This window comes from Columba livia, chromosome 7 (genome assembly GCF_036013475.1).
Source record: "Columba livia isolate bColLiv1 breed racing homer chromosome 7, bColLiv1.pat.W.v2, whole genome shotgun sequence".
In the NCBI taxonomy this organism is placed as follows: Eukaryota; Metazoa; Chordata; class Aves; order Columbiformes; family Columbidae; genus Columba; species Columba livia.
The window spans coordinates 4,786,633-4,807,472 of NC_088608.1; the positions used below are offsets into that span (position 1 = coordinate 4,786,633).

At 39.3% G+C, this 20,840-nt stretch overlaps 1 protein-coding gene across 7 annotated transcripts in view; it reads right to left on the reverse strand.

Annotated features, from left to right (window-relative positions):
• KYNU (kynureninase) overlaps nt 1–20,840 on the reverse strand; it is an 86,417-nt gene that overhangs the window by 54,119 nt on the left and 11,458 nt on the right. Inside the window, exons 2-3 of one of the 7 annotated variants that reach the window (XM_065070303.1) lie at nt 14,800–14,858; nt 5,089–5,206 (exon numbers count right to left, since the gene is read on the reverse strand). In XM_065070303.1, the coding sequence (XP_064926375.1) occupies nt 5,089–5,136 (48 nt within the window). In that variant the 5' untranslated portion in view covers nt 5,137–5,206; nt 14,800–14,858. Of the gene's footprint in view, nt 1–2,365; nt 2,518–3,107; nt 3,197–5,088; nt 5,207–5,238; nt 5,581–14,799; nt 14,859–20,840 lie in introns of those variants that run through there. The other 6 variants (XM_065070309.1, XM_065070304.1, XM_065070307.1 and 3 more) reach the window with 6 other exon arrangements.

Genomic DNA, 20,840 nt, shown 5'->3' on the forward strand with positions numbered 1-20,840 from the left:
AAAATAAAAGGGCAAAAATGGTTGAAAAAATAAACTTTAACAGCTTGGTTCTCAGTGTTTTTCAAGGCTTCTAGAAGACAAAGGGCTTCACCTGGACAAGTAGTTGGGTGTGATGCTAAAGCAGCTGAGTTGGCTAGAATCATCACACCCAACTTAATCAGTAAATCAGGATTTATTTTCAAGCAGTACTGGGATCAACAGTTGAAAAGTGGAACACTTCTTGTTTCCAAAGGCTTATTTCTTTGATTTACAACACTAGCACAGGAGTCCCAATCCCAAAGATGCTACCAAAGCACGTTCAGTACATACACACATATTCAAGACATAGTCCTCTATTGTTAATAATGAGCATTTAATGCAAATTATGGAAACAATCATTGCAGAAGGAGTTGGAAATCAGGTTTTTATGACTGTCTCCTTTCAGATGTAAAGATGACAGGGTCTGTGCAATCTTTTCTACCCAGTCATCCTCCTTTCCTCTCACATTAATGCCTGGAATTTTTTTGCTCCTCAGTGACAAAGCTCCTGACGTAAGTGAAAGGGCCTTTTAATCTCTGTAAACAGATGACTCACTTGAGTCAGGGATATTTGTTCAGTGACGCTCAGCTCCCCCGTTCCCTAGCAGGGGGACAGTGCAGCATTGGCATTGCCCTCACCTGTGTTCTCTCCTGGATGCAGCCTATGAGGAAGGTTTGGGAGCCTCCAGCCTTTGTCTCCTGTCACCCACTCAGGCAACACTAGCTAATTCCCTTGCAATTTAGGATCAAGAGATGGATGACAAGGGTTCTTGAAAGACAGTTTGGTTTTATACACCAGATCCCTCTCATCTGGTCTGTAGCTTCTCTGTTTTATGCCAGATGAACACAGTGCAACATCCTCCCATTTGTCTTACTAGTCACTATTTATCAATAATGACACAGGGTTATTACAGTGGATTAATGGCTATGATATTCCAGGCCATTTTGTTTCCATTCAAGGCCTGACCCAAAACCCACTGAAGTCTATACTAGTCTCTATTACAGACAAAGATTTCTGGATCAGGCTTTTGGCTCCCTGTCATTGCAGTAGTTTGCTGTATATGATCAATGACTTACATTTATTGTGATTCTTATTTTTATTAAATTTTGACAGCAAATATAATATTAAATACAAAGATCTAGAAGCTAAAAATGATTAAGTGCTCAGAGGTATCTGATTTAATACAAACATTATGAAATAAGATAAAACTACTAAAATAGAATCAATCAAAATCCTATTGGGGAATGAAATCCCAGAGATCCAATTCTGAGACCAGAATAAGAAAGTACTTTTGTCCTTTGAATGGGAATTAGGCGTCATAGAGAGGGAACCACAGAATTGCTTCACCTTTGTTTTGGTTGGTTGGTTATCTTTGTGTGTTGTGGGTGTTTTTTTTATTTTGTTGTTGGTTTTTTTTGTTTGATTTCTTTTTCTTTTCCACGCCAAGCGGCACTATTAAATTTTTTAATTGCTGGAGAATAGAGTCCCATGCGATTGCTTGACAATAATTTGTTACTTTCTATATGTATAAAAGAATACATTTGTGTAAGAACAGCACACGTTTATCCCATTCAATTACCTTAATTTAACTCAAAACTATATTCTGTATCCTCTTCAAATTAAAATTCAGGCCAATCAATGCAAAATGTAGTTCCCACTCTGATAAGCATGATTCTATACCAGGATTTTTTCATAGAACTTAAAGTAAAAATAATCAGCATCTGCAACAAATACTCTCTATTTAGAGCAAAAATAATGAAGATTTTAAGATAAATAACTTCCCTTCACCACCTACTCTGAAAAAAGCCTTCAGGTGTTTACTTCTACCTGTCATTGAAACTTCCTTGCACTATTTGACTTCATTTGCCTCTACTGCATACTGGTTCAATGCAAAGAACTCACCATTGACTACTGGCAATCTTTCATTTTCAAAAAGAGCATATGCAACTTAAATTAAGAAAACAGTCATTATTACATATTTTATCAGCAGAGATATCAGCCCCACTACTTCATCTCCCATTTTAAAACTATAAAAGACAATGAATGAGAATTAAACACAAGCGACACAAATATCTGGGTGATTATTTGTGTTTTGTCCTTTATGCATATTTACTGGCTAAATAGAAAAAGTTTGAACATTAACAAGCCATCTTATCAAACTTACACAGGAAGGTCCATTAGACTTAATTATAGGAATGATATTTTATCCTATTTTTAGATCCACTTACAATATTTTTTAATAGATCTACCCTGCATCTATAGTTGTATCTTGATGTCTTTATTAAAATAAAAAAGTCCCCTCGCCCCCTTTAATAATTTTCTTAAAATATTCCAGGATGTTACTCACAAGTCTTTCTACCCAGCACAGTGCTGACAGGCACACAATGAATCGCTACTTAGAAAGCTGTATCAATATCCTCAGAAAAAAAAAAGGAGTTGAAGCATGGGAATAGCATGTGCTGCACTTTCTGCCCTCCAATAGCTGTTTACCAGGTTGCTAAATGCTGCTCAACCCCTGGACCTTTGACGTTTCCAAATTAGTGTCCAAATGAAATCTTTGGAAGGAAAATTGAGTCAAAATACACCCACCCAAAGCACCAATAGCACTGTGAATTGAAGTTGTTTTAAAAACAAACAAAGAAAAAACTGTAGAAATGCACAGCCTGTAAGGGCTGATTCTCCTTCCCGTCTTTACACGAATGAAATTGCTTTTGTGAATATATTTTTGCAGAAGGAAGTTCCTAAAAAAAGCACAGCCCAAAGCAACACACGTTCTAGATTACTTCAGGTTAAATACACTTCAGTGAATTCGTTGAAATTACAGAACTGCAGAGAAAGAAAAATCTAAATATTCATAGCATACCCAGCTACAGACACGCAGCAGCAAGCACAAGTGTATAATTAAATAAGTTACACAGCACAGTGTCACAGCTGCAGCAAGGGAATGTGACAGAGAGGAATTATAATAAACTCAGTTACTTCAAGTAATTTAGGCACATATTGACCTCCATGTCAAGAAATGTTTCGGCGTTAAAAGTAATTTTACATATAAAACTCATCTCTTCCCCTCCAGAGTGAAACCACGTTACCCTGCAGTTGGCAGCCGCTCTTCAGGGGGGATGATGAAATTCTTGTGCAAATACTCGGTGTTGCATGAAGAAACAGCCACAGTCACGTGCTGGCTCCTCCAGACTCTGACCCGCACAGTGACTGACCAAATGACCTCCAAGGGTTAACCAAAACCAGGTAGGTGTGTGTGTGTGTGTGTGTGTGTGTATATATATACCTATATACACACACACACATACATATATATTCCCCCCTTTGTCACCATGGCAAAACTTAAAGCTCTGGCTCAATTAAGAAGGCACCTTTCTCCCTTATAGGCAAAAAAAATACACACATGATTACAATGAAAATGCTTTTAAACCAAACTTTTTTGCAAAGGAGTAGATCAATAGCGTAACAGGTAGAAGCCACCAATGTCCACAGCCATATGGCAGAGGGAGTGGTGGGGATTTAAACAGAGCATGGATTTGCCAGGGTGGAAAGCAGAAGAATTAGAAGTGAAATTAGGGAAGAAAAGAGCTGATATCTCTTTTTGCTCTCCACAAACATTATCTCAGACCAGCCCACGTGCTAGCCCAGTCCTCTCCATTCAAGCTTGAACAACACCCATCCCTACATATAGCTAGACCGTAGTCATCTGAAAACAACAAAAATAGGTTCTTGCTGAATTTTCAGGGGAAAAAAACACCTGCAACACAACAACAACAAAACAGTGAGGAGAGACATAGGGGCAAACGGTCAGAGCTGTGGACTAACAATATAATTTAGAAGTATAAGTCCATCCCAATATTCTGTGTGCACAACCCCTGCAGTAATGCATTTGTTATCTAGATTTCCATTTTCAGTAAGCACCAATATATTTGACACTCTTGAACAGTAACGTTTCCTTTTCTTTGCTAGGAAAAACAAACAAAAAAATACCCCACAACCACACAAAGCACTTAACATTGACCCAAAATAACACTAACCTCTATCCATCAGTTCTTACAGTATCTTTACCCTGTCAAATGATTTTTGGACTTCCCACTAAGCTGTCTCAATTACTCCACCAGCAAGACAACTGGACTGCTGTTCAAGAAATTTGCTCAGGAATTTGGGGCAAAAAGGAGAAGCAGGAGGTTGAGGCACTTCAGCTATTGAAGCAAGAGGGATCCCAGTGTTAAACTCACCCCCAAAAGGTACTTACTTCTGGTTTGGTTGGCCATTTATGTCAAATTAAGCTGAAATACACTGTAACTTTTCATCATGCTTTTGGAAATAAAACCATACAAATGGTAGAGTGAAAATTTTCCCACTGTGTTTTCATTTGAAAAAAACATCTTTAGTTTTATCCTTGTCAATGGGGGCAGGAATGCAGCTGTGCTGGCAAAGACCATACATTTGCAGACTTTCATGAGAGTAGGAATATTGACCCCTTCCCAACTTCCAACATTTTTTTTGAAAAAAAAAAAAAATATACAAAATCTTTGCCCTTAAATTTGAGGCTCAAAAATCAGCAAACGTTTCTCCTTGGTACTTTTTTTTAACTGTAGAACTAATCTAGTGGTCTGTATTTTTTTTATATAAAGGACATGCAGCTTTGTAGTAATACAAGCTCTGCCTGCCTGTAACTGAGCTATGGGGTACACAAGGCAGAGAAGAAATTAAGGGGTGGACAGGCAAACACATTTCTCATACCAGCAGCTTCTCTGGCTTGTTCGGAGGTGCTTAACCTTGTTAAGCCATGCGCTGCCAGACACATCTGTGAGCATGCTGATACTGCTTCATCTCATCCTTCACCCTAACCAGTTGCCATACCTGTCTGCCTTCCAACACTGCCAGCCCCAGGCTCACCAAAGCACGTTCAAGCCCTTGTCACAGGAGCCTTGTCCCTTGGCTCAAATAAATGATGTAAGCTTTCCCACAGGAAGGAAATAAAACATGTAATAAACACACAAAATGTGTGCCTTCTTCTCAAGACATATGACAACAACAAACAACCAAGGGTACCTTGAAACTCACCAACCCCATGGCAGATGGAGTGCCAGGACACTTGGTCCATAAGGTCATTACCTTGGTACTGCTAGCCCAGAGCAACCTCGATGTCAGGAATGTAAAATGATCCAGCAAACAAAGGTTTCTGTCCAACAAAAAAAGAAAGGCAGGTCTTACCCAGGATGAGATGGCTTAGAAGACCCTCGAGCAGGAAAACCCTGGGGTTTCTACATCCTGAAAAGGAGGAGCAAGGCCAAGCAGCACACACTGCACCTGCAGCAGAGCCCTGCTCAGCACACAGCTGCTTTGGAAAATCCAGCCTGGCTGTATTTACAAGGCTAGCCCCACAGCTATTTTTTTAAAGCATGCCATCTGCACCTCACCATGACATGATGCATTTCACCCCAGGCCCAACAGCAACGGCTTGGTAAACAACAGCATAAAACCTTCCTCTTTATTCTGCTGAGCTTGCTACACCAACTTTCTTATCAGTTTTGTTTTCTTTCCACCCCATCAACACTTTCAGGCTCTGCCTGAAAAGCTCATTTTTTACCTCAGGCCACATTTAAACCCTTCTTGATGAGGATGCCCCACACCTGCTCTTACCTTGATCTCCTCCCTCCCAAACCCTAGAGAGTGATATTTTGCTTCTGAAGTGATTTGGAGGCAAAAATGTATATTTGCTCTATTTGCAACATTGTGTCACTCTGGTTGTGCAATTCAGAATTTCATCTTCTGGTCAAGACTGAAAAAAACCCTCACTCGGTCCATTAAGCTTTACCTTACAGAGAGTTAACCCTCTGTAATTATGATCCAGTTTTGTTGTGGGGTTTTGTTTTGTTTTGTTTGTGATTCTGTTTGTTTGTGAGTTTTTTGTTTGGTTTAGGTTTTGTTGGTTTGTTTGGGTTGTGCTTTTGGTTTTGTTTTGGTGGGGTTTTTGATTGTTTTTCTTTTTTTGTTTCCTTTTTTAATTAATGGAGCAGTTATTAGTATTTCCTGCTAAATTGCTGGCTGCCTTTTGGGTGGACAAAGGAAGCTCCTGAAATCTTTTTGCTGATCTTAAGCACTTTTCCCCACTTTCTTTTCAGTTGATCTGTTAGGTATGCCTCCTTAAATACATATGGCTTTTTTCCCTGTTATGTGACCTGCTCCTAATACTGGTTTTCTTCAGGCTCTGTATCAGCTATGACTTTCATTTCTTTCTTAGGCTTCGAACATAGTATTTGTCCTTTGAAATCTATTCTTAAAATAGAGTCTCTGGGGAAAAAAAAAAAGTTAAGAATTGAAATAAGAAATTGTTTACTTTTTTGCAGTTACATTTAGGGAGAACTATTCCACAGCACTAATAATAGTAATTCCCAGAGAGGGACAATAAGGGAATCAGGGTCAAGTGGTCTCCATGTACAGAAAACCAAGAACAGTAACTGTCCCCAGCTTTGATAACTCCGTGGTAGTTGCAACAGCAAGAGAACGTCTTTTGAATAGATGAAACTTCCTTGTATCTCTCCAAGTTAGCTCCTACTAAGAAAAATATTCTGATGCCCTCCCTTGTATTTCCAAGCACATACACGTATGTTTTAAAAGCCTCTTGCTATAAGGAATGTTTTATCGCTGTTGTTTATCTTAACGTTTTCCAAAGGATAAGAGCTTTCCACCCCCCCAGTCAAATATTTGATGTTAACGTTTGCTTTGGACAGCGAGGACATTTTAAGCTGTTTTTACCAAATGCAGGGACAGGAGGGGGGGATGTGTGTGTCCCTATCTGAGGGGTCACTAGTACAACAGCCAAGGGGGTATTTGAGAGACCTAAAGCAAAATGGGGGACCTGGCACCCACTTCTCACATGGCAGCTGCTTGCTACATTTTGCATAATCTTCTTAAAAATAAATGTGAGTGGTTTGGGAGTGGATTTATGGAAAATCGCCCAACTATTCTTTCTCCAAGGTCCTCCCAAAGAAAGGTAAAGGTGTTGGTGTATCAGACACAGCCTCTGTTCTCTATAGCGACCATTTCATCTGCAGGTCCTCACCTACCAAACGACCAGGTCTGTATCTGGACTCTCACAGTACAGAACAGTTGCCAACTTCTCCATCTTCTTGTAGCGTGTTTCCTGCCTGTGGTCAAAGAGTTTCTGAGAAAGGAGGAATCAGAAACTAGCTACAGGCCAGATGCAAAGGGATTATAACGACAAGACGTTATCAAGAGGCTTCCCACAATATGAGAGCTTTCTTTTTTTCTTAAATATTTGTGTACTATGTCTCTTATGATGCATTTCATACCATCACACAGCATAGTATTGATTAGTAAGAAGCACCACAATGATCCAGACCCTCCAATAGCTGAAATTGCAAAGGGCTATACCTGATTTAAACAGCATAGCTGTTGACGGCCTGGAAGCAGCAGAGGAAGCAATAGTACATAAAGGATCGTGACAGGCAGCAAAGCAGTGTGTGACACACTGGGGAGGCCACCATAAAGAACCAGCGGTGTCTTGGGAAGGGGATATGTTCATGCACAGTCTGTGATCAGAAGTCCATTCTGCAGCTTTCTATCAGATGGGGTTTAGAAGCACGCATTCAAACAATGGTGGATATTTTGGCAAAGCTGAAAATTCCTGAAAAATACTTTAATATCTAATAACACAAGAAATCCACCAAGCTCCTGCATTAAGGCCACCGGGGCACAGCATCGCTCTTGCAAGAGGACAGGGGTGAAGACAAAACCTTGCCCTTTAGTCATAAGCCCAGCGGGTTCTGTGGGAATGACAAATAAGTACCAAACTCTTTCTAGAAGAACAAATACAGATTCCCATGCCACTCAGAGCTTTTTAATATCCATACACCTACCCCTTCCCTCCGCGGCCCCAGATTTGAACCTGCCAGTCCTTCCTAACCAAAGATTTTATCTTTCTTTGATTCACTAATAAACTGATTATGCAGCAAAACAGACCATGGACCAGACAGGCAAGCTCTCAAATGAAGCTTTTGCCAATACCCGACTTCCTACAGCTATTTATAATCCCCAAATAACCCTTTGCTTGAACCCCTGGTTCCAGGCAGTGACTCAGCAGTCACAGGGCTCCTATTAGTATTCTCAGAGCATTTCAGGAGCGTTTTAAACTGACTGTCTCACTTGTGCTGTGATCAGACCTATCAGTTTGTGGTGAATTGCTCTGAGGAAGGTTACAAGTCTCCACAGGGACTGCACATGAACTTTGGAAAGTGCATTTCCCTCTGGCAAGTCGTAAATGCTCAGGAGAGTTGCTAAAGATCACTCAAAATATATTATTGCATACTTCGATGCCGTACGCTCATTCTGTGTTATCATATACTTAAAGTATATTAGAAGGTTCCCTAAATACCAAGCGCATTTGCGTGGAATAGATTTGTATTTTCCAAAGACAGAAGAAAATAGCTTGGTATCATTACAAGATATGTAACACTTTTTCTGCAATTCTGCAGAATGGATTATAAGCCATTTATGGCACCTTTTTTTTCTCCCAGCACCAATGACTGTTGTGATAGACTTTAGTTAACTTCTTTGGAGTGTTTTTTTCCTTGCAAACAGTCCACAGTCAAAATGAAAAATAAGAACCTTCTGGATCCTGTCTTGATAAGGTCAGATTGTAGAATTTTTCTTTCCAGCAATTTAGTCAGGATCTCTCCTTCCAGAATACATTTACTCAGTAATAAACATATCCAGACAGCCAGGCTGTACAGACTGGAAACAATTAAGCCAAAATTGGAGAAAACAGCACACAAATAAGCATTCCACTTTAATGAAATTAGTCTGAAAAATTCAGGAGTAAAGGGAAGAAAAAGCATTTTCAAGCTATATTAAATAGATATATTTATAAATATCTGTGCTCAAGCAAGCACCTTCTGCATTTTTTTTAATATCAAAATAGAAAATGTGCTGGGAAATTACAAGGCTTTGGTGCTGTAATTCTATGGTCAAGCACCAGGCGCACACCAATATCTGGGGTACATAATTTCATGTCTAGTAGGAAAAATTGAGAAGTTCAGACAAGCCTGCCAAGCAACAGATTAAAAGGTTTTGTCTTACTGAAATAGAATAAGGCTAAAAGCAGCTTATTACAGGAATGACTTAACAACTTGTGCTGTGAAGAAGCCTCATCTCTCAGTTAGGTAAGCAATTAAGTAAATATGTTTAGTTGTCCCAGCTTGTTAGAGATCCCAGTAAAATCCCTCTGAAACAAGCAGAAGTTTTCTATCATCACGACCATTTCCCCAGATCCTAAATTCCATACTTTTCCAATTTTTGCATAAATGCATTTACCACTTAGACAGCACACACTTAATTGCTAATCCATTAGCTGTTTACTTGCAGTAAGAGAACAAAAAGCACCTGTGCCATTATTTTTAATTAAATTATCCTCCTACACCTGCTCTGTCCAACATCCTCAAATAGTTTATAAATTCTAAAATAGTTTAGAATAGAATAATTTAATCACACATCATTTTTGTGACATCTCTTGGTGTGGTTTTCTCCAGAGACTCAAAACTGGTACAAAATGAAACTTGGTTTTATAAAGCATTATTTCAAATTGGAAAGTTCACAGCATTTTCAAGAGGAATTAATGAACATTGCTAATAGCTGTATCTGACTTATAAGGCATTAGGAGGACAAAATCATGAGGAAAGGCAATATATAACCTTTAGATGGGACAATTAGAGATCAATTATTAGAGACAGAGAAGAGCATTCGAAAGCAGCTCCTTCATTAATCAAAGATTATCTCAAATTAGAATGTTTAATTATTCGCCAAGGTTCTTTGTATATTCTCCTGCACCACAAAAAAAGAAAAAAAAAGGACTTCTGGAAAACTGCTAGCTTTTTGGACATTTCATTTTAAAGTGGTTTTAGAGCTAAAATAGCAAATATTTTAAAGAACAGGTAACACAGTGAAGGTAACTTAACTCAGAAAATTACATCGAAGCTGTCACAGCTGCTGTTTTTTAATATACTAAGGCTGGTGGGCATTGTTAACTATTTGGATGTTCATGGAAAAGGTGTTGTAATAGAAATGACAAGAAAGGAAAATATGTGAATAACCTACACACTGTGAGGATTTGGGGCAGGGTCCTAAGCTCTGATGTTAGATTTAGATCAAACTTGTAGGCACCTGAGTTTTAGGTCCCCCAACAATTGAGCTTATCTAAAATCTGGAGTGGGAGGCAGCATCACAACAGGCTCAGGAAGGGCGATTAGACCAGCTGGTGGGTAGAAAATGTTGGGCACCAGCACATGCTCCCCTGCCACCGTATGGAGAGCATCACCTCCCGTGTCAGAGGCAGGTCTCCAAACGTGAGCTGAAAAACACACCAGAGGTTGGTTCAGCATTACCTTGTCCGGGCAAGAAGCCATCACTGACCAAATCATCATATATATTTGTACATTCTGACAGTTTAGATGATAGTGGGAGGAGATACACCTGGATTGCAGGAAAGGGCTTTTGCAAACAGGAATTTTTGAGAAACACAAGGGGAGGAGAGCTTTGCCAAAACCCATTTTGCGTAGGCAGGTGCAAAGTACGTGGCTTGGGAGGAATGGTAACACCCGCTCATCCTTGTAAGAGCTGAAGTGCTTGTGCAAGTCCCCTCTAAAACTGTCCTAAAAGCCACCAGCTTTAGGGAGCACATCTTGAGCTGTGACAACATGGACACAAGCAGGAGGGGCCAAGCTGTCCTGTGAAGGCATCGTGACCATCCCAGGGCACAGTTCTCACGCACTGAGGAAATGCCATCTGTTCATGATGTAAAGCCTGTTAACCTGGGCTTGCACACTTGCTATTTGTCTCCTATGAAGGAGATAAATGTTCGGTGGGCACAACACGAGCTGTCCACGGGGCTGTTGGCATCTGAGTACCTGCTCATGGATCTTCTTAGGAAGCAAGTCCAAGCACAGTGCCTGGGCAGTTATTCTTCAGTGACAGCAGACACAGATATAGATGCACTCTGGGGAACCAAGCTGTTCCCATTGTGAGATACCTTTCTTATACAATAAAAGCCACAATAAAACTCTTTTATGTCTTTATTCCTCGGTAAGGTGTATCCTGAAAGCAGATACAGACTTTCTTCTTCTCGTAGGTGACATTCTCTCTTTGCAAGGCCCTGTCCTTTGTGGGTAGGTCAGGATGACCCCAGGCATGTTCAGAATCATTTGAACTAGATTTCTGCACAGGTTGCGGCCATAAACCTTTCAATATAACTCTGCTTTAAACAGAAATGCCTCCTGAGTAATAACTAACCCTGAGATATTCTGATTAAAACCTATCACTGCTTGTGAGAAAGTGTACTAGCAACCCAAGACAAACAAACAGCTCTCAGTCTTTTTCACCAACTCTGTCCCTTACTGTTCAGCAGTTTACCTGCTGTGATAATGAAGACTTACCAAACATGCACACTTCGATGCAGTGATCTACTTCATCACCACTAAAGAATATGTCAGTGATAGCTGTGGCATATGACAACTCCTGCTGGTTAGTGGACCTTGTGTAGTATGGACATGGCAAGGTGTGAATTCGGGCAATGGACTCCTACAGAGTGCTTAGCAGGAGATCAAGGAGGGGTTCCTCCACAGCTGTGCATAAGATAAGGCAATATGAGGGATGCCAGGATGATCCTCGCTGATAAAAAGTGAGGTGAATGCAAAAAATGTAGGAAAATCCATGCGAGCACCTTGAACAGTCTAGAACTTGTGGAGACCAGAGCTTAGGGTCCTGCAACATGTGTTGGCACTGTCACCAGAACAAAACAAAATGTTTAACCCTTTCCACACAAAACTGTGATGGGGAAGGGGTACCAAGTGTGCCGTCACCCTTACATTTAATTGTTACCTTTCTTCCGCTTCGAATTTGTGACATTCTGCTGAATATAAATCAAAATGATGGATAACTAGTTATACTGTGTGCTTTTTGCTGCAGTTAAAGTCAATTCTTGAAATTACTTGGTCTGCTTTTTCTGCAACACCAGGGAAAAAGTTATTTTCACACTTCCCACAGTTTTCTTAATGTTTTATTCCTTACTGGCGTGAGGACATAACCGAACAGGGTGCTATTTAGAATTACTCAAATGTTAAGCTAATAACAGTGCATGACATAATTACTATATCGATTTTATCAGAAGCTGTAGCCAAAATAGCTGTCTATGGGAATATCAGGCAAACACATGTGAATATTCAGTGTAGTAAGTAGAATATTCTCACTTTGTTGTTGGTAATATTGTTTGTTTTGTCCCAGTTTTTCCCCGCATTGTTCCTATTGTCTGCAGTAGGAAAAGCATTCAGGTCTGAGGAAATGGGACTGTGGCATGTCTTATACCTTCTCAATTCCTGGCTGCTTTCTCTGCCCTTTGAATCAGCCACTAATTGCCTCGGTGAGAGCAGATTTCAGGATGCTCAAGGTCAGTGCCACTCAACCCAACTGCGCCAGACTTGACTCCATTTGTTAATTATTTTTGCCTCTTTACAGCAAAGTCACACCCACCACGGTGCCCTGCACTTCACTCACCATTCCATCAAGCTGCATCTCTCAGGTTGAAGAAAGGAGCTAAAAGGTTGAGGTTCCACAATCACTTCCAGTTTGTGCAAGACTTGGCTGCTGCTGACAGGTTTGATCTCTGTCTAAACTGCATATTAATACTCACCCCGTTTTTTTGCTAGCGCTAGCATTTCTATAACCAAATCACGAGCTGCAGCTATATATATTGAATTACTGGCTTAATTTTCAGCCATATATCTGCAGGGGTGCTAAAACTCACATGGAGAAAACTGCAAGAATGGATAGGTACTCCAAAGCAGGGTCATTCAGGTATCAGTTGTCTGTGGTATTGCAGCCTAAATTAACCACTATACCTTCTAAGGGGTGGCTACCATCTCCATTTCTTGAACGCACATGCAACTTTAACCATGCAACACTAAGGCATAAATAAATATCTGGCCCGATAAAGAGCAAATACATCACAGTACAGTGATGTCCACTTATTTAAAAACTCTTAAAAAAAAAAAAAACAAACTCTTTTTTTCACATGGTAAATTCCTGTGGTTTTAGACTAGAGAAGCAAAATCTCAGGCTCCTTCATGGGTTGGTTCAGGGCTGTGTCAACTCAATGGAAGGAGTCTCAAGGAATGAGGCAAATTTAAGGCACACACTGCCCTTAATGTTTTCTACAAGCAAATTTCATGTTGTTTCTTTCTCAGCATTCTGTATCTTAAAGAGAAACCTCTCACATGTAATGTATAAAGACCTTAAAATTATTCTATAGACCAAATACTTACAGATGAAACATTTGGTGTGCTAAGTATATCCTCAATGGAAAAAACATTGGTATAGATTGAATTATGCAGCAATATCTCTGAAATTTGAAAGAGTTTCTGATAGTAGATATCACTCAGTTCCCCAATACAGACTTAATTTTTGGCAGAAGAGCCAACTCTTAAAGCTGTCCTTTGACTTCAGACAGAATTTGAGCCAAAACAGCAAAATCCAGTTGCAAGTTTTTTTGTTCTTATATCAGTGTGGGAAAAATTACTCGTCCCACACTTTAAGAAAGCACACAATTTACTGGTAAATTACAAAAAAGTACACCAATTCTACCATCTATTGCATGAAAATTGCTTGTTAACTTAAAGAAAATGCTAGAAATACTTTACATGAAATTACTGTGCTAAAACTAGAGTTTATAGCACTGAACTTTTGTGAAGAGTCATTAAAGGGAGGAGGTCAGTTTTACGATACAAAAGGATACAATAGGTTTTTAAAATGTTCTGCAAAAAAACTAAATGCAGAAGTTTGGGGGATTTTTAAATAAAACTATTTCTATTTAAGATATACAAATATAAAAAAAGTATATATATTGCTGCTTCTAGCTCATTTTAATTCATATCAAACCAATGTTATCTGTATAGAATAGCAGGTTTTTTATTCAGAAAACAGAATCACTCTTAACAATGTAATACATCAAATAAAACCATCGTAACAAACAATTCAGAGGAAAGCATAAGCGCAAGTATTGTGTCTATGCTGTTGTACCACAGCAGTAGATTTCAACCCGTTTAATCATTTCCATTCTCTGCGGCATTGAAATGTGTGAGAGGGGCCACAAGAGCCAGGAGGGAGCTGGTACTTGTGCACCAGTGTCCCCTCATCAGCGCTGAATGGAAGCGAGAAGCCTGCCTTGACTTCACAAAGTCATTCTTCAGGATTATTCACACACTTGAAAGACCTGCTTAAGCGTGGCTAGATCTAAGGTGGAGGTCCCACCAGTAACAAGCCTCTCCTGGTGGAAAATTTGTATTTCTGATTGAGCAAAGCACTTAAACACGCAGGCTGATCCATGTAAGTCCCTGTAAATCAACATAAATATACAAGCGCTTACAGTCAGGTACGTGCACAATTGCTTTGCTGTAACTAGACCTATATCAACATGGGAGCTTCTTGCCACTCTTAATCCTGGTTTATCGTATGTGAATCCTGCAGTGCCAGGACAGAGAGAAGGAAGGGAATTTGGAGATATTTGGGTATTTAACATAGCAAAGGCTTAACATGCTTCCTGCTGGTGTAAGCTAACGAATTTTACACCAGCCAGAGATGGAGAGACAGAGCCCATAAAAATCATGTTAACTGACAGTGGTACAGGCTGCACATTTCTGACAGAAAACAAGTTTCACTTGACCTTGGAGGAAACAGTTCCCAAAAAATTTAGAACAAAGGACTCACCTACTTATGAGTTTCCACCAGCTTTATCCGTGAGCTCCCCACAATCCTTCTCCCATGTACTGTTGAAAAGATGAGGCCATGACTTCAGTCAGTCGCAAAACAAACTTTATCTTAAAGTTTTTGCAGCTGGGTGCATCTTTTCATTATGGATGTTCAGAGTGTGATATAAAAGGAACCCAATACCTGCCAGTAAGTAAGTAAGTAAAAAAATATATCTATATAAATATATAAAATGATTGCATTACCACAGGTGCTGGCGCTCTGGTCAGCATTTCAAACTGCCCCAGTCTGTTAAACATATTAACCTACCTTTAAAAATAAAATACCTGCCCAGAGCAATTCTCAATGCATTTCCCATTAAAAAAAAAATAAAATCGCAGTTCAGCTACTTAAAAATTGGTTGCATAGGTGCTGAAGTATTTCTACTGTATGTCAGACTGGACCCCAAAATGTTCCGTTATTCCTCTACACTCTATTACAAATGCCTGGAAACAGGATTTAGTGCAGAAGAGCTTGATCACAGCTTTACAAAAGACAATGCCATAATTTTGATGTCTCAGAAGCTGATTGGAAAAGCACCTCCCTGCAGGTTATCACGATTTCTTTTAGTCAATATCTAATTTCGTTGTGTATCACACATAAATATTACTATTTTTAAGTCTCTCAGAGCAATGCTAAGACACAGGATCTGCCAGGGACGGGCCAGTCCTCCCAGCCAAGTGCTCAGCCTCACTGCAGGTATTTTTCTACAGTTCCTATTGTGTAAAAGGTCTATAAATACCACCAATAAAACCTCTTACGTGTCTCCCCACTGCAAGGCTTAGGGATTTCACTGCTGGAGTAGTAACCTTCCTCCCTAGAAGGTTATCATTATGGAAATAAAACAAATACATATATATATATACAGCTTAAAAACCTCAGTGCCATAACAAACACTAGTCATGGAATCAGTCAGAAATTATGGAGAGCGATGGCAACACGGTTGGTGGTTGTGCTGGGGGTGAAGTGGCTGCTGAGCACAGAGCACGGCAGAGGTACAAAGCCAGGTGGCATCTCCTGCAGAAGATGGTGCCTTGCAGATGGACTGGTTCCCATCAGGAGTCAGCAGCACGTCCAAAGCAATTGCAATCATAACATGGGGTTCATTGGAAAATGAGTCCCGAAAAAGAATGCTAGCAATATCCAAGGAAATAGAAGAATTCTGGAAGGCTATTCATGGTGGGAACAGCCACATATATGTGCAGAGAAACAGAAATTCTTGTTTCAAAATCAGTGTTTTAACACCATCACACTAACAAGTGGTGCTCAGTATTAAAAGTCTGATATCACATGCTGGACTAATTAACAGCGTGTTGTAAAAAATGTCATTCCCTACTCCACTTTTTCCTCTGACTTTAGAAGGACAAATGTGATTAGCAGAGAACACATCTACCTGCATAAGAACATTTTCTAATTATTCATGTGGCTATAAATGACCTCTGGCAGCTCATAACATGATGAAAACTGAAGATGAACAGTACATGCCATTGGGAAAATAGTGCAAATCCTTCCCCGTTTCCCTCAAAATGAAATTTTTGGCCTCGCTATGGCAAAGAAATAAAATTGAACACACAGTTTTATTAAGGTTCAAGATCCTCGGTTGTCTTGGCCACACGCATTCAGCACCTCTCCTGTGCCAGCACCAATAATCATGTGGTTGAGAAATTATTTTCTTTATCCTTTTATTTTTTGCTTTTTAAAAAATGTATCTTAATTTTCAGCCACTGCAGCTCCTGATCCAGGTCACTATAAGGTCATTCAACAGTAGGACCACTGGCTTATGTGGGAGGTGCCCAGATGTTTTGCACAGAACAAAGAGGGTATGAAGGGATGATATACTCAATGCCAACATGAATTGGACCTGTTCATACTAGTTGCAAACTTGCATCCTGATTCACCCGCATCTGAGGTAGCACAGATGTCCATATTCCATTAAGACCTGTGCAATCTTTCATGTTGTGTTTGTAACTGTTAACCGCAGTGCAAACACTGCACAACATAATAAAACAAATTGGTTCTGTCTGGAAAAGGGAGAGGCAAACTTGTTAAAGAAAATTAAAGTCTCTGCATTTCACTCAGAAACAAGCTTTACAGCTTACTCATAAATATCTAAAAATCTTGTTTTCTAATAGAAATGTGATACAAGTTAATATATTTCATTTCTGGGTGGCACATATAGTACTAGAAAACCCAATGTGTCTCCATGGCAAACCTATGATGCAATGTTAGTTTTTGGTACAGCTTACCTACAGCAACCAAGTTCAGCCTGGCCCCAGCAGAGAGGCAGCTCACTCATCGTGTTGATTATAGCAGCTCAGAAAATAAATTACATCACACTCGTATTGCCATTAAATTTCAGCACATAGTTTTGAGGTAGCAATGCTAAATATTTACGAGTTTCTTAGTGTACTGATCTTGAATAGTGCTTATTTCACAAGTTGCTTTGTCCAATAAGCAGATTAATTTGCAGATGGAAATATTAAACTTTTTTTCTATTATTTCTGTTTTCATAGAAGAATATCATTATTGTCCTATTCTATTTCACAATAATTATGCTATGGTGAGATAGCTTTAACAATTCGGTAGCTATTTAGAAAAAATTGCCAAAAACATATGCAGTTATTAAAGTAACATTAAGTGCTTTAATAATCATTTTTGGTCAGGGCACACACGTTATAAATAAATTCAAATGCCATATTAACCTTAAATTAAAAAATAGAAAAATTGCAGTCAGCAGGAAAATTAGATGTCTTACCAAACTTTGTATTGCAACTTTTCAATTCCCTGAGAAGATTTTACTGGAAGTGATACTTAACCTTTATAAGTCATGATCTTGGAATGGCAAGGTCTACACTTCTATGGCCAGGCCAATTATCTTCAATTAAGCAATAAATGTGCAAGACTTGTTCAGCACCAGTATAAATTCCCTAGCTTTACACTATACCTTCAGAAATATACTAACAGTTAAAAACAGAATCACCTTCCAGTAACATTTTAATGAAACACACCTTTCTATAACTTCACCATTTAGTACCTTTCATTTAGATAACGTTTTACCGCAGCCTTAAAGAATAAAACTGCTTGGCTACTCTAATTTGAAATAGAAAGCATATTGCCATAGTGTCTTATAGGGATCTCATAACTATCCGACAGGGATATTTCTTCTGGACAACAACCATATAAAAGATTAACATGTTGAGTGTGTTCATTGTAAAACATGAAATTTATTGGAGTAGTTCATTTTTTAAAAATTTACTATAAAAGATTACAATCACCAACCCTGCAGGAACAATGGTAATGTATCTGCAACATAGCTCACTCACACAGTCCTCCTGTTTTTTGGTATCGAAAAGGTATATCAAATACACCTATTGGAGATACAAGCTGAGATGTTTTTTTCAAGATGCATCAAAAATGTTATTTAATTTTTCTCAGAAGTAACATGTGCTACTGAAGTGCTTTTATTAGACAAAATACATTAGTTACAAAGCTATAAAATAGAGTCTGAACAGGCTATTCTGGCATTACCAGGGCACAATAGAAAAGATCCAAATGGTAGGAGGAAAGTGAGATGCAGTGTTCCCCTGACTTTCACTGGCTGTGTATGAGCCACTTACATCACATTTTGCTTTATATCACAATCCCTGCTTGCACAGAAGTTTTAGAATTCACAGAAAGGCTGTTTTGCTTTCCCTGACCCACAAAAATATCAGAGAATTTTTATTGTGTAAGAGAAAACAACAACACAGTAAAAATAAACCACAAATGATTTTACAAAATGCAGCATGGCATTTACTACCATCTGATGTGCCTTTTAAGCACACTTATTCCTCCAATACGTGTTTCCCAAGGTGAGTCTTGCAAATAATAGTGAAATAAAAGGTCACAGTAACCATGTCCTTTCCTTACTAACTGATGAGACCAATCACTTTTTATACCACTTCTTATGCATAGCCACTTTTTTTTTCCCCCATCGATGCATTTCTTTACAAAATTACAGGACCAGATAAGTCCTACTACATTAATATCACATCCACTGGGCTTCACCTGGGTGATGCTTTCCAGCCCAAAGACACCAAGATAAATTACTAATGGGTTTGAGAGAAGAAGACTTTGAGGCAGGACTGGGCACAACAGCACTGAGAAGGACACCAAGGACCCTCAGAGAAGCACAAAGAAGCTATTGGCTGCTAAATGATTAATATCTCCAACAAGGAGGCTGAGGATACCCTTGAGAAAATAAAAAGAGAGAAAAAGGAGAAGCAAAGCCCCAAGCAGGTCCAACCTCCAAGAAATTTCATCAGCTCTTAACAAGAGGCAGAGAAGAAATGCAAAGCCACAACCCGTGTACTGCTGGGATTCACTTGGTCACACTCAGAGCAAACTCCTCATCTTTCTAAATTCGCATTTCCAGTGCAATGGGTGGGTCTCACCAAAAGCACGCTGAGAACTCCGATCTGCCAAACCTGCAGGAACCAAGGTTAAACTATCCAAAATATTTAATGCTACTCCTGCATATAAGTCCTCTGCTGGTTCATACATTGTTTTCTGTGTTTTAAATTGCTATTTGTGTGTGAAATAAGTGCATGTTGGTTTACTGCGCTGAGAAATCTGGGTTTAATCACGCAAAAAAGGCAGAAAGGACTCCAAAGTGCCAGACAGCTGGGCAAGGGATAACACAGATTGCTGGATGGAGCCTCTAGCCACGTTTCCCTACCCTCCCATTTACTGGCACAAGGGAACTCACTGGGCTTAACATTAACTGAAAAAAAAGCAAACAATAGCACCAGCTGCCAGGCAGCCTCAGAGAAAGTACTGAAAGTATTTACTGCAGCGAAATAATATTCAATTTGTCCTTAAATATTTTCAAATGTTTTGGGATGCATTTTTAAAAATTTGTTAAATAAAGCTCCCAGGTTGTAAATCTTTGCTGTTCTGTATTTAAATAAAAACCTTTGCTGACATATGTTTTTCTGTGAGGTTCCAAAGTGTATATGCGTATTTCACATCTAGTATATTAATGTCGATTTATTATGATCATCCCACAGCATTGGGTTTTTAAATGACCCTAAAAGAGCCTGTGTTTGTTAGCTGGATTCTCCAGAACCCTTATTTTCCCTCCGAGCCAGAATCCTGTCAGCAAATATTGAGAAGATGCTGTCAGATCCCTCACTTGCAGTTGTCACCCTGGTTTCCATGGGGAGAAGTGTCGTAATTCATACTCAAAGATACGCAGGGAGATGCACATATGAAGATGCAGCCTTCCCAGTGGATCATTGAAAAAAGAAGGGCTAACACCTCTACAACAGCTTTACTACACGGACTGTAGCTCTCCTCCCACCTCCACTTCTGGCCAGTTCAGACGAGGAACCTGCGAGGCTGCTCTCCTTGGTGGAAACTTCTTGCAGAGTTTCAAAAGCAACTATTGAACGCATCTAAGAACCATCCTCCTCTCAGTGTCTTTGAATCCTTCTGACAAATTGCTTTGCCTGACTCTCAGTAGAGATAAAAAGGATTCTGCTAAAGATCTATGATGTCTCACTCCTCCTCTTTCCTGTTGCTCTCTGTCTGCAGACTTCAAAAATGAAGTCAGTGCTGTAGCACGGGGCTGATTCTGGGATAGAAATGTGGTTGTTTACTTCCGAACGAAGGAAACGGAGGCGATTCCTTCAGCATAGCTTACGATCAATCACAATAGCTAAAAAAGAAATCCCTTCCTCAGGTCTGCCCTTGTTTGGCTCTAGCCAAATTAATATGATGATATTTTTTCTTTAACTTTATAATGAGACTAGGACAGACATGCAAAAGAACGAAGATAAAATTGTACAGACAATTACACACTTAGAATTTCTTAATTCTAAAGTGTTTAAATTCACAATTAAAATACTGCTTAGCCAAGAGTTATTTTGTATGTATTATATGCTTTATGAATATATATGGACCTGCTGTACTAAAATCAATGTAAGAATCTCAAAAATACTTTTTGTTTTTCATTAAATGAA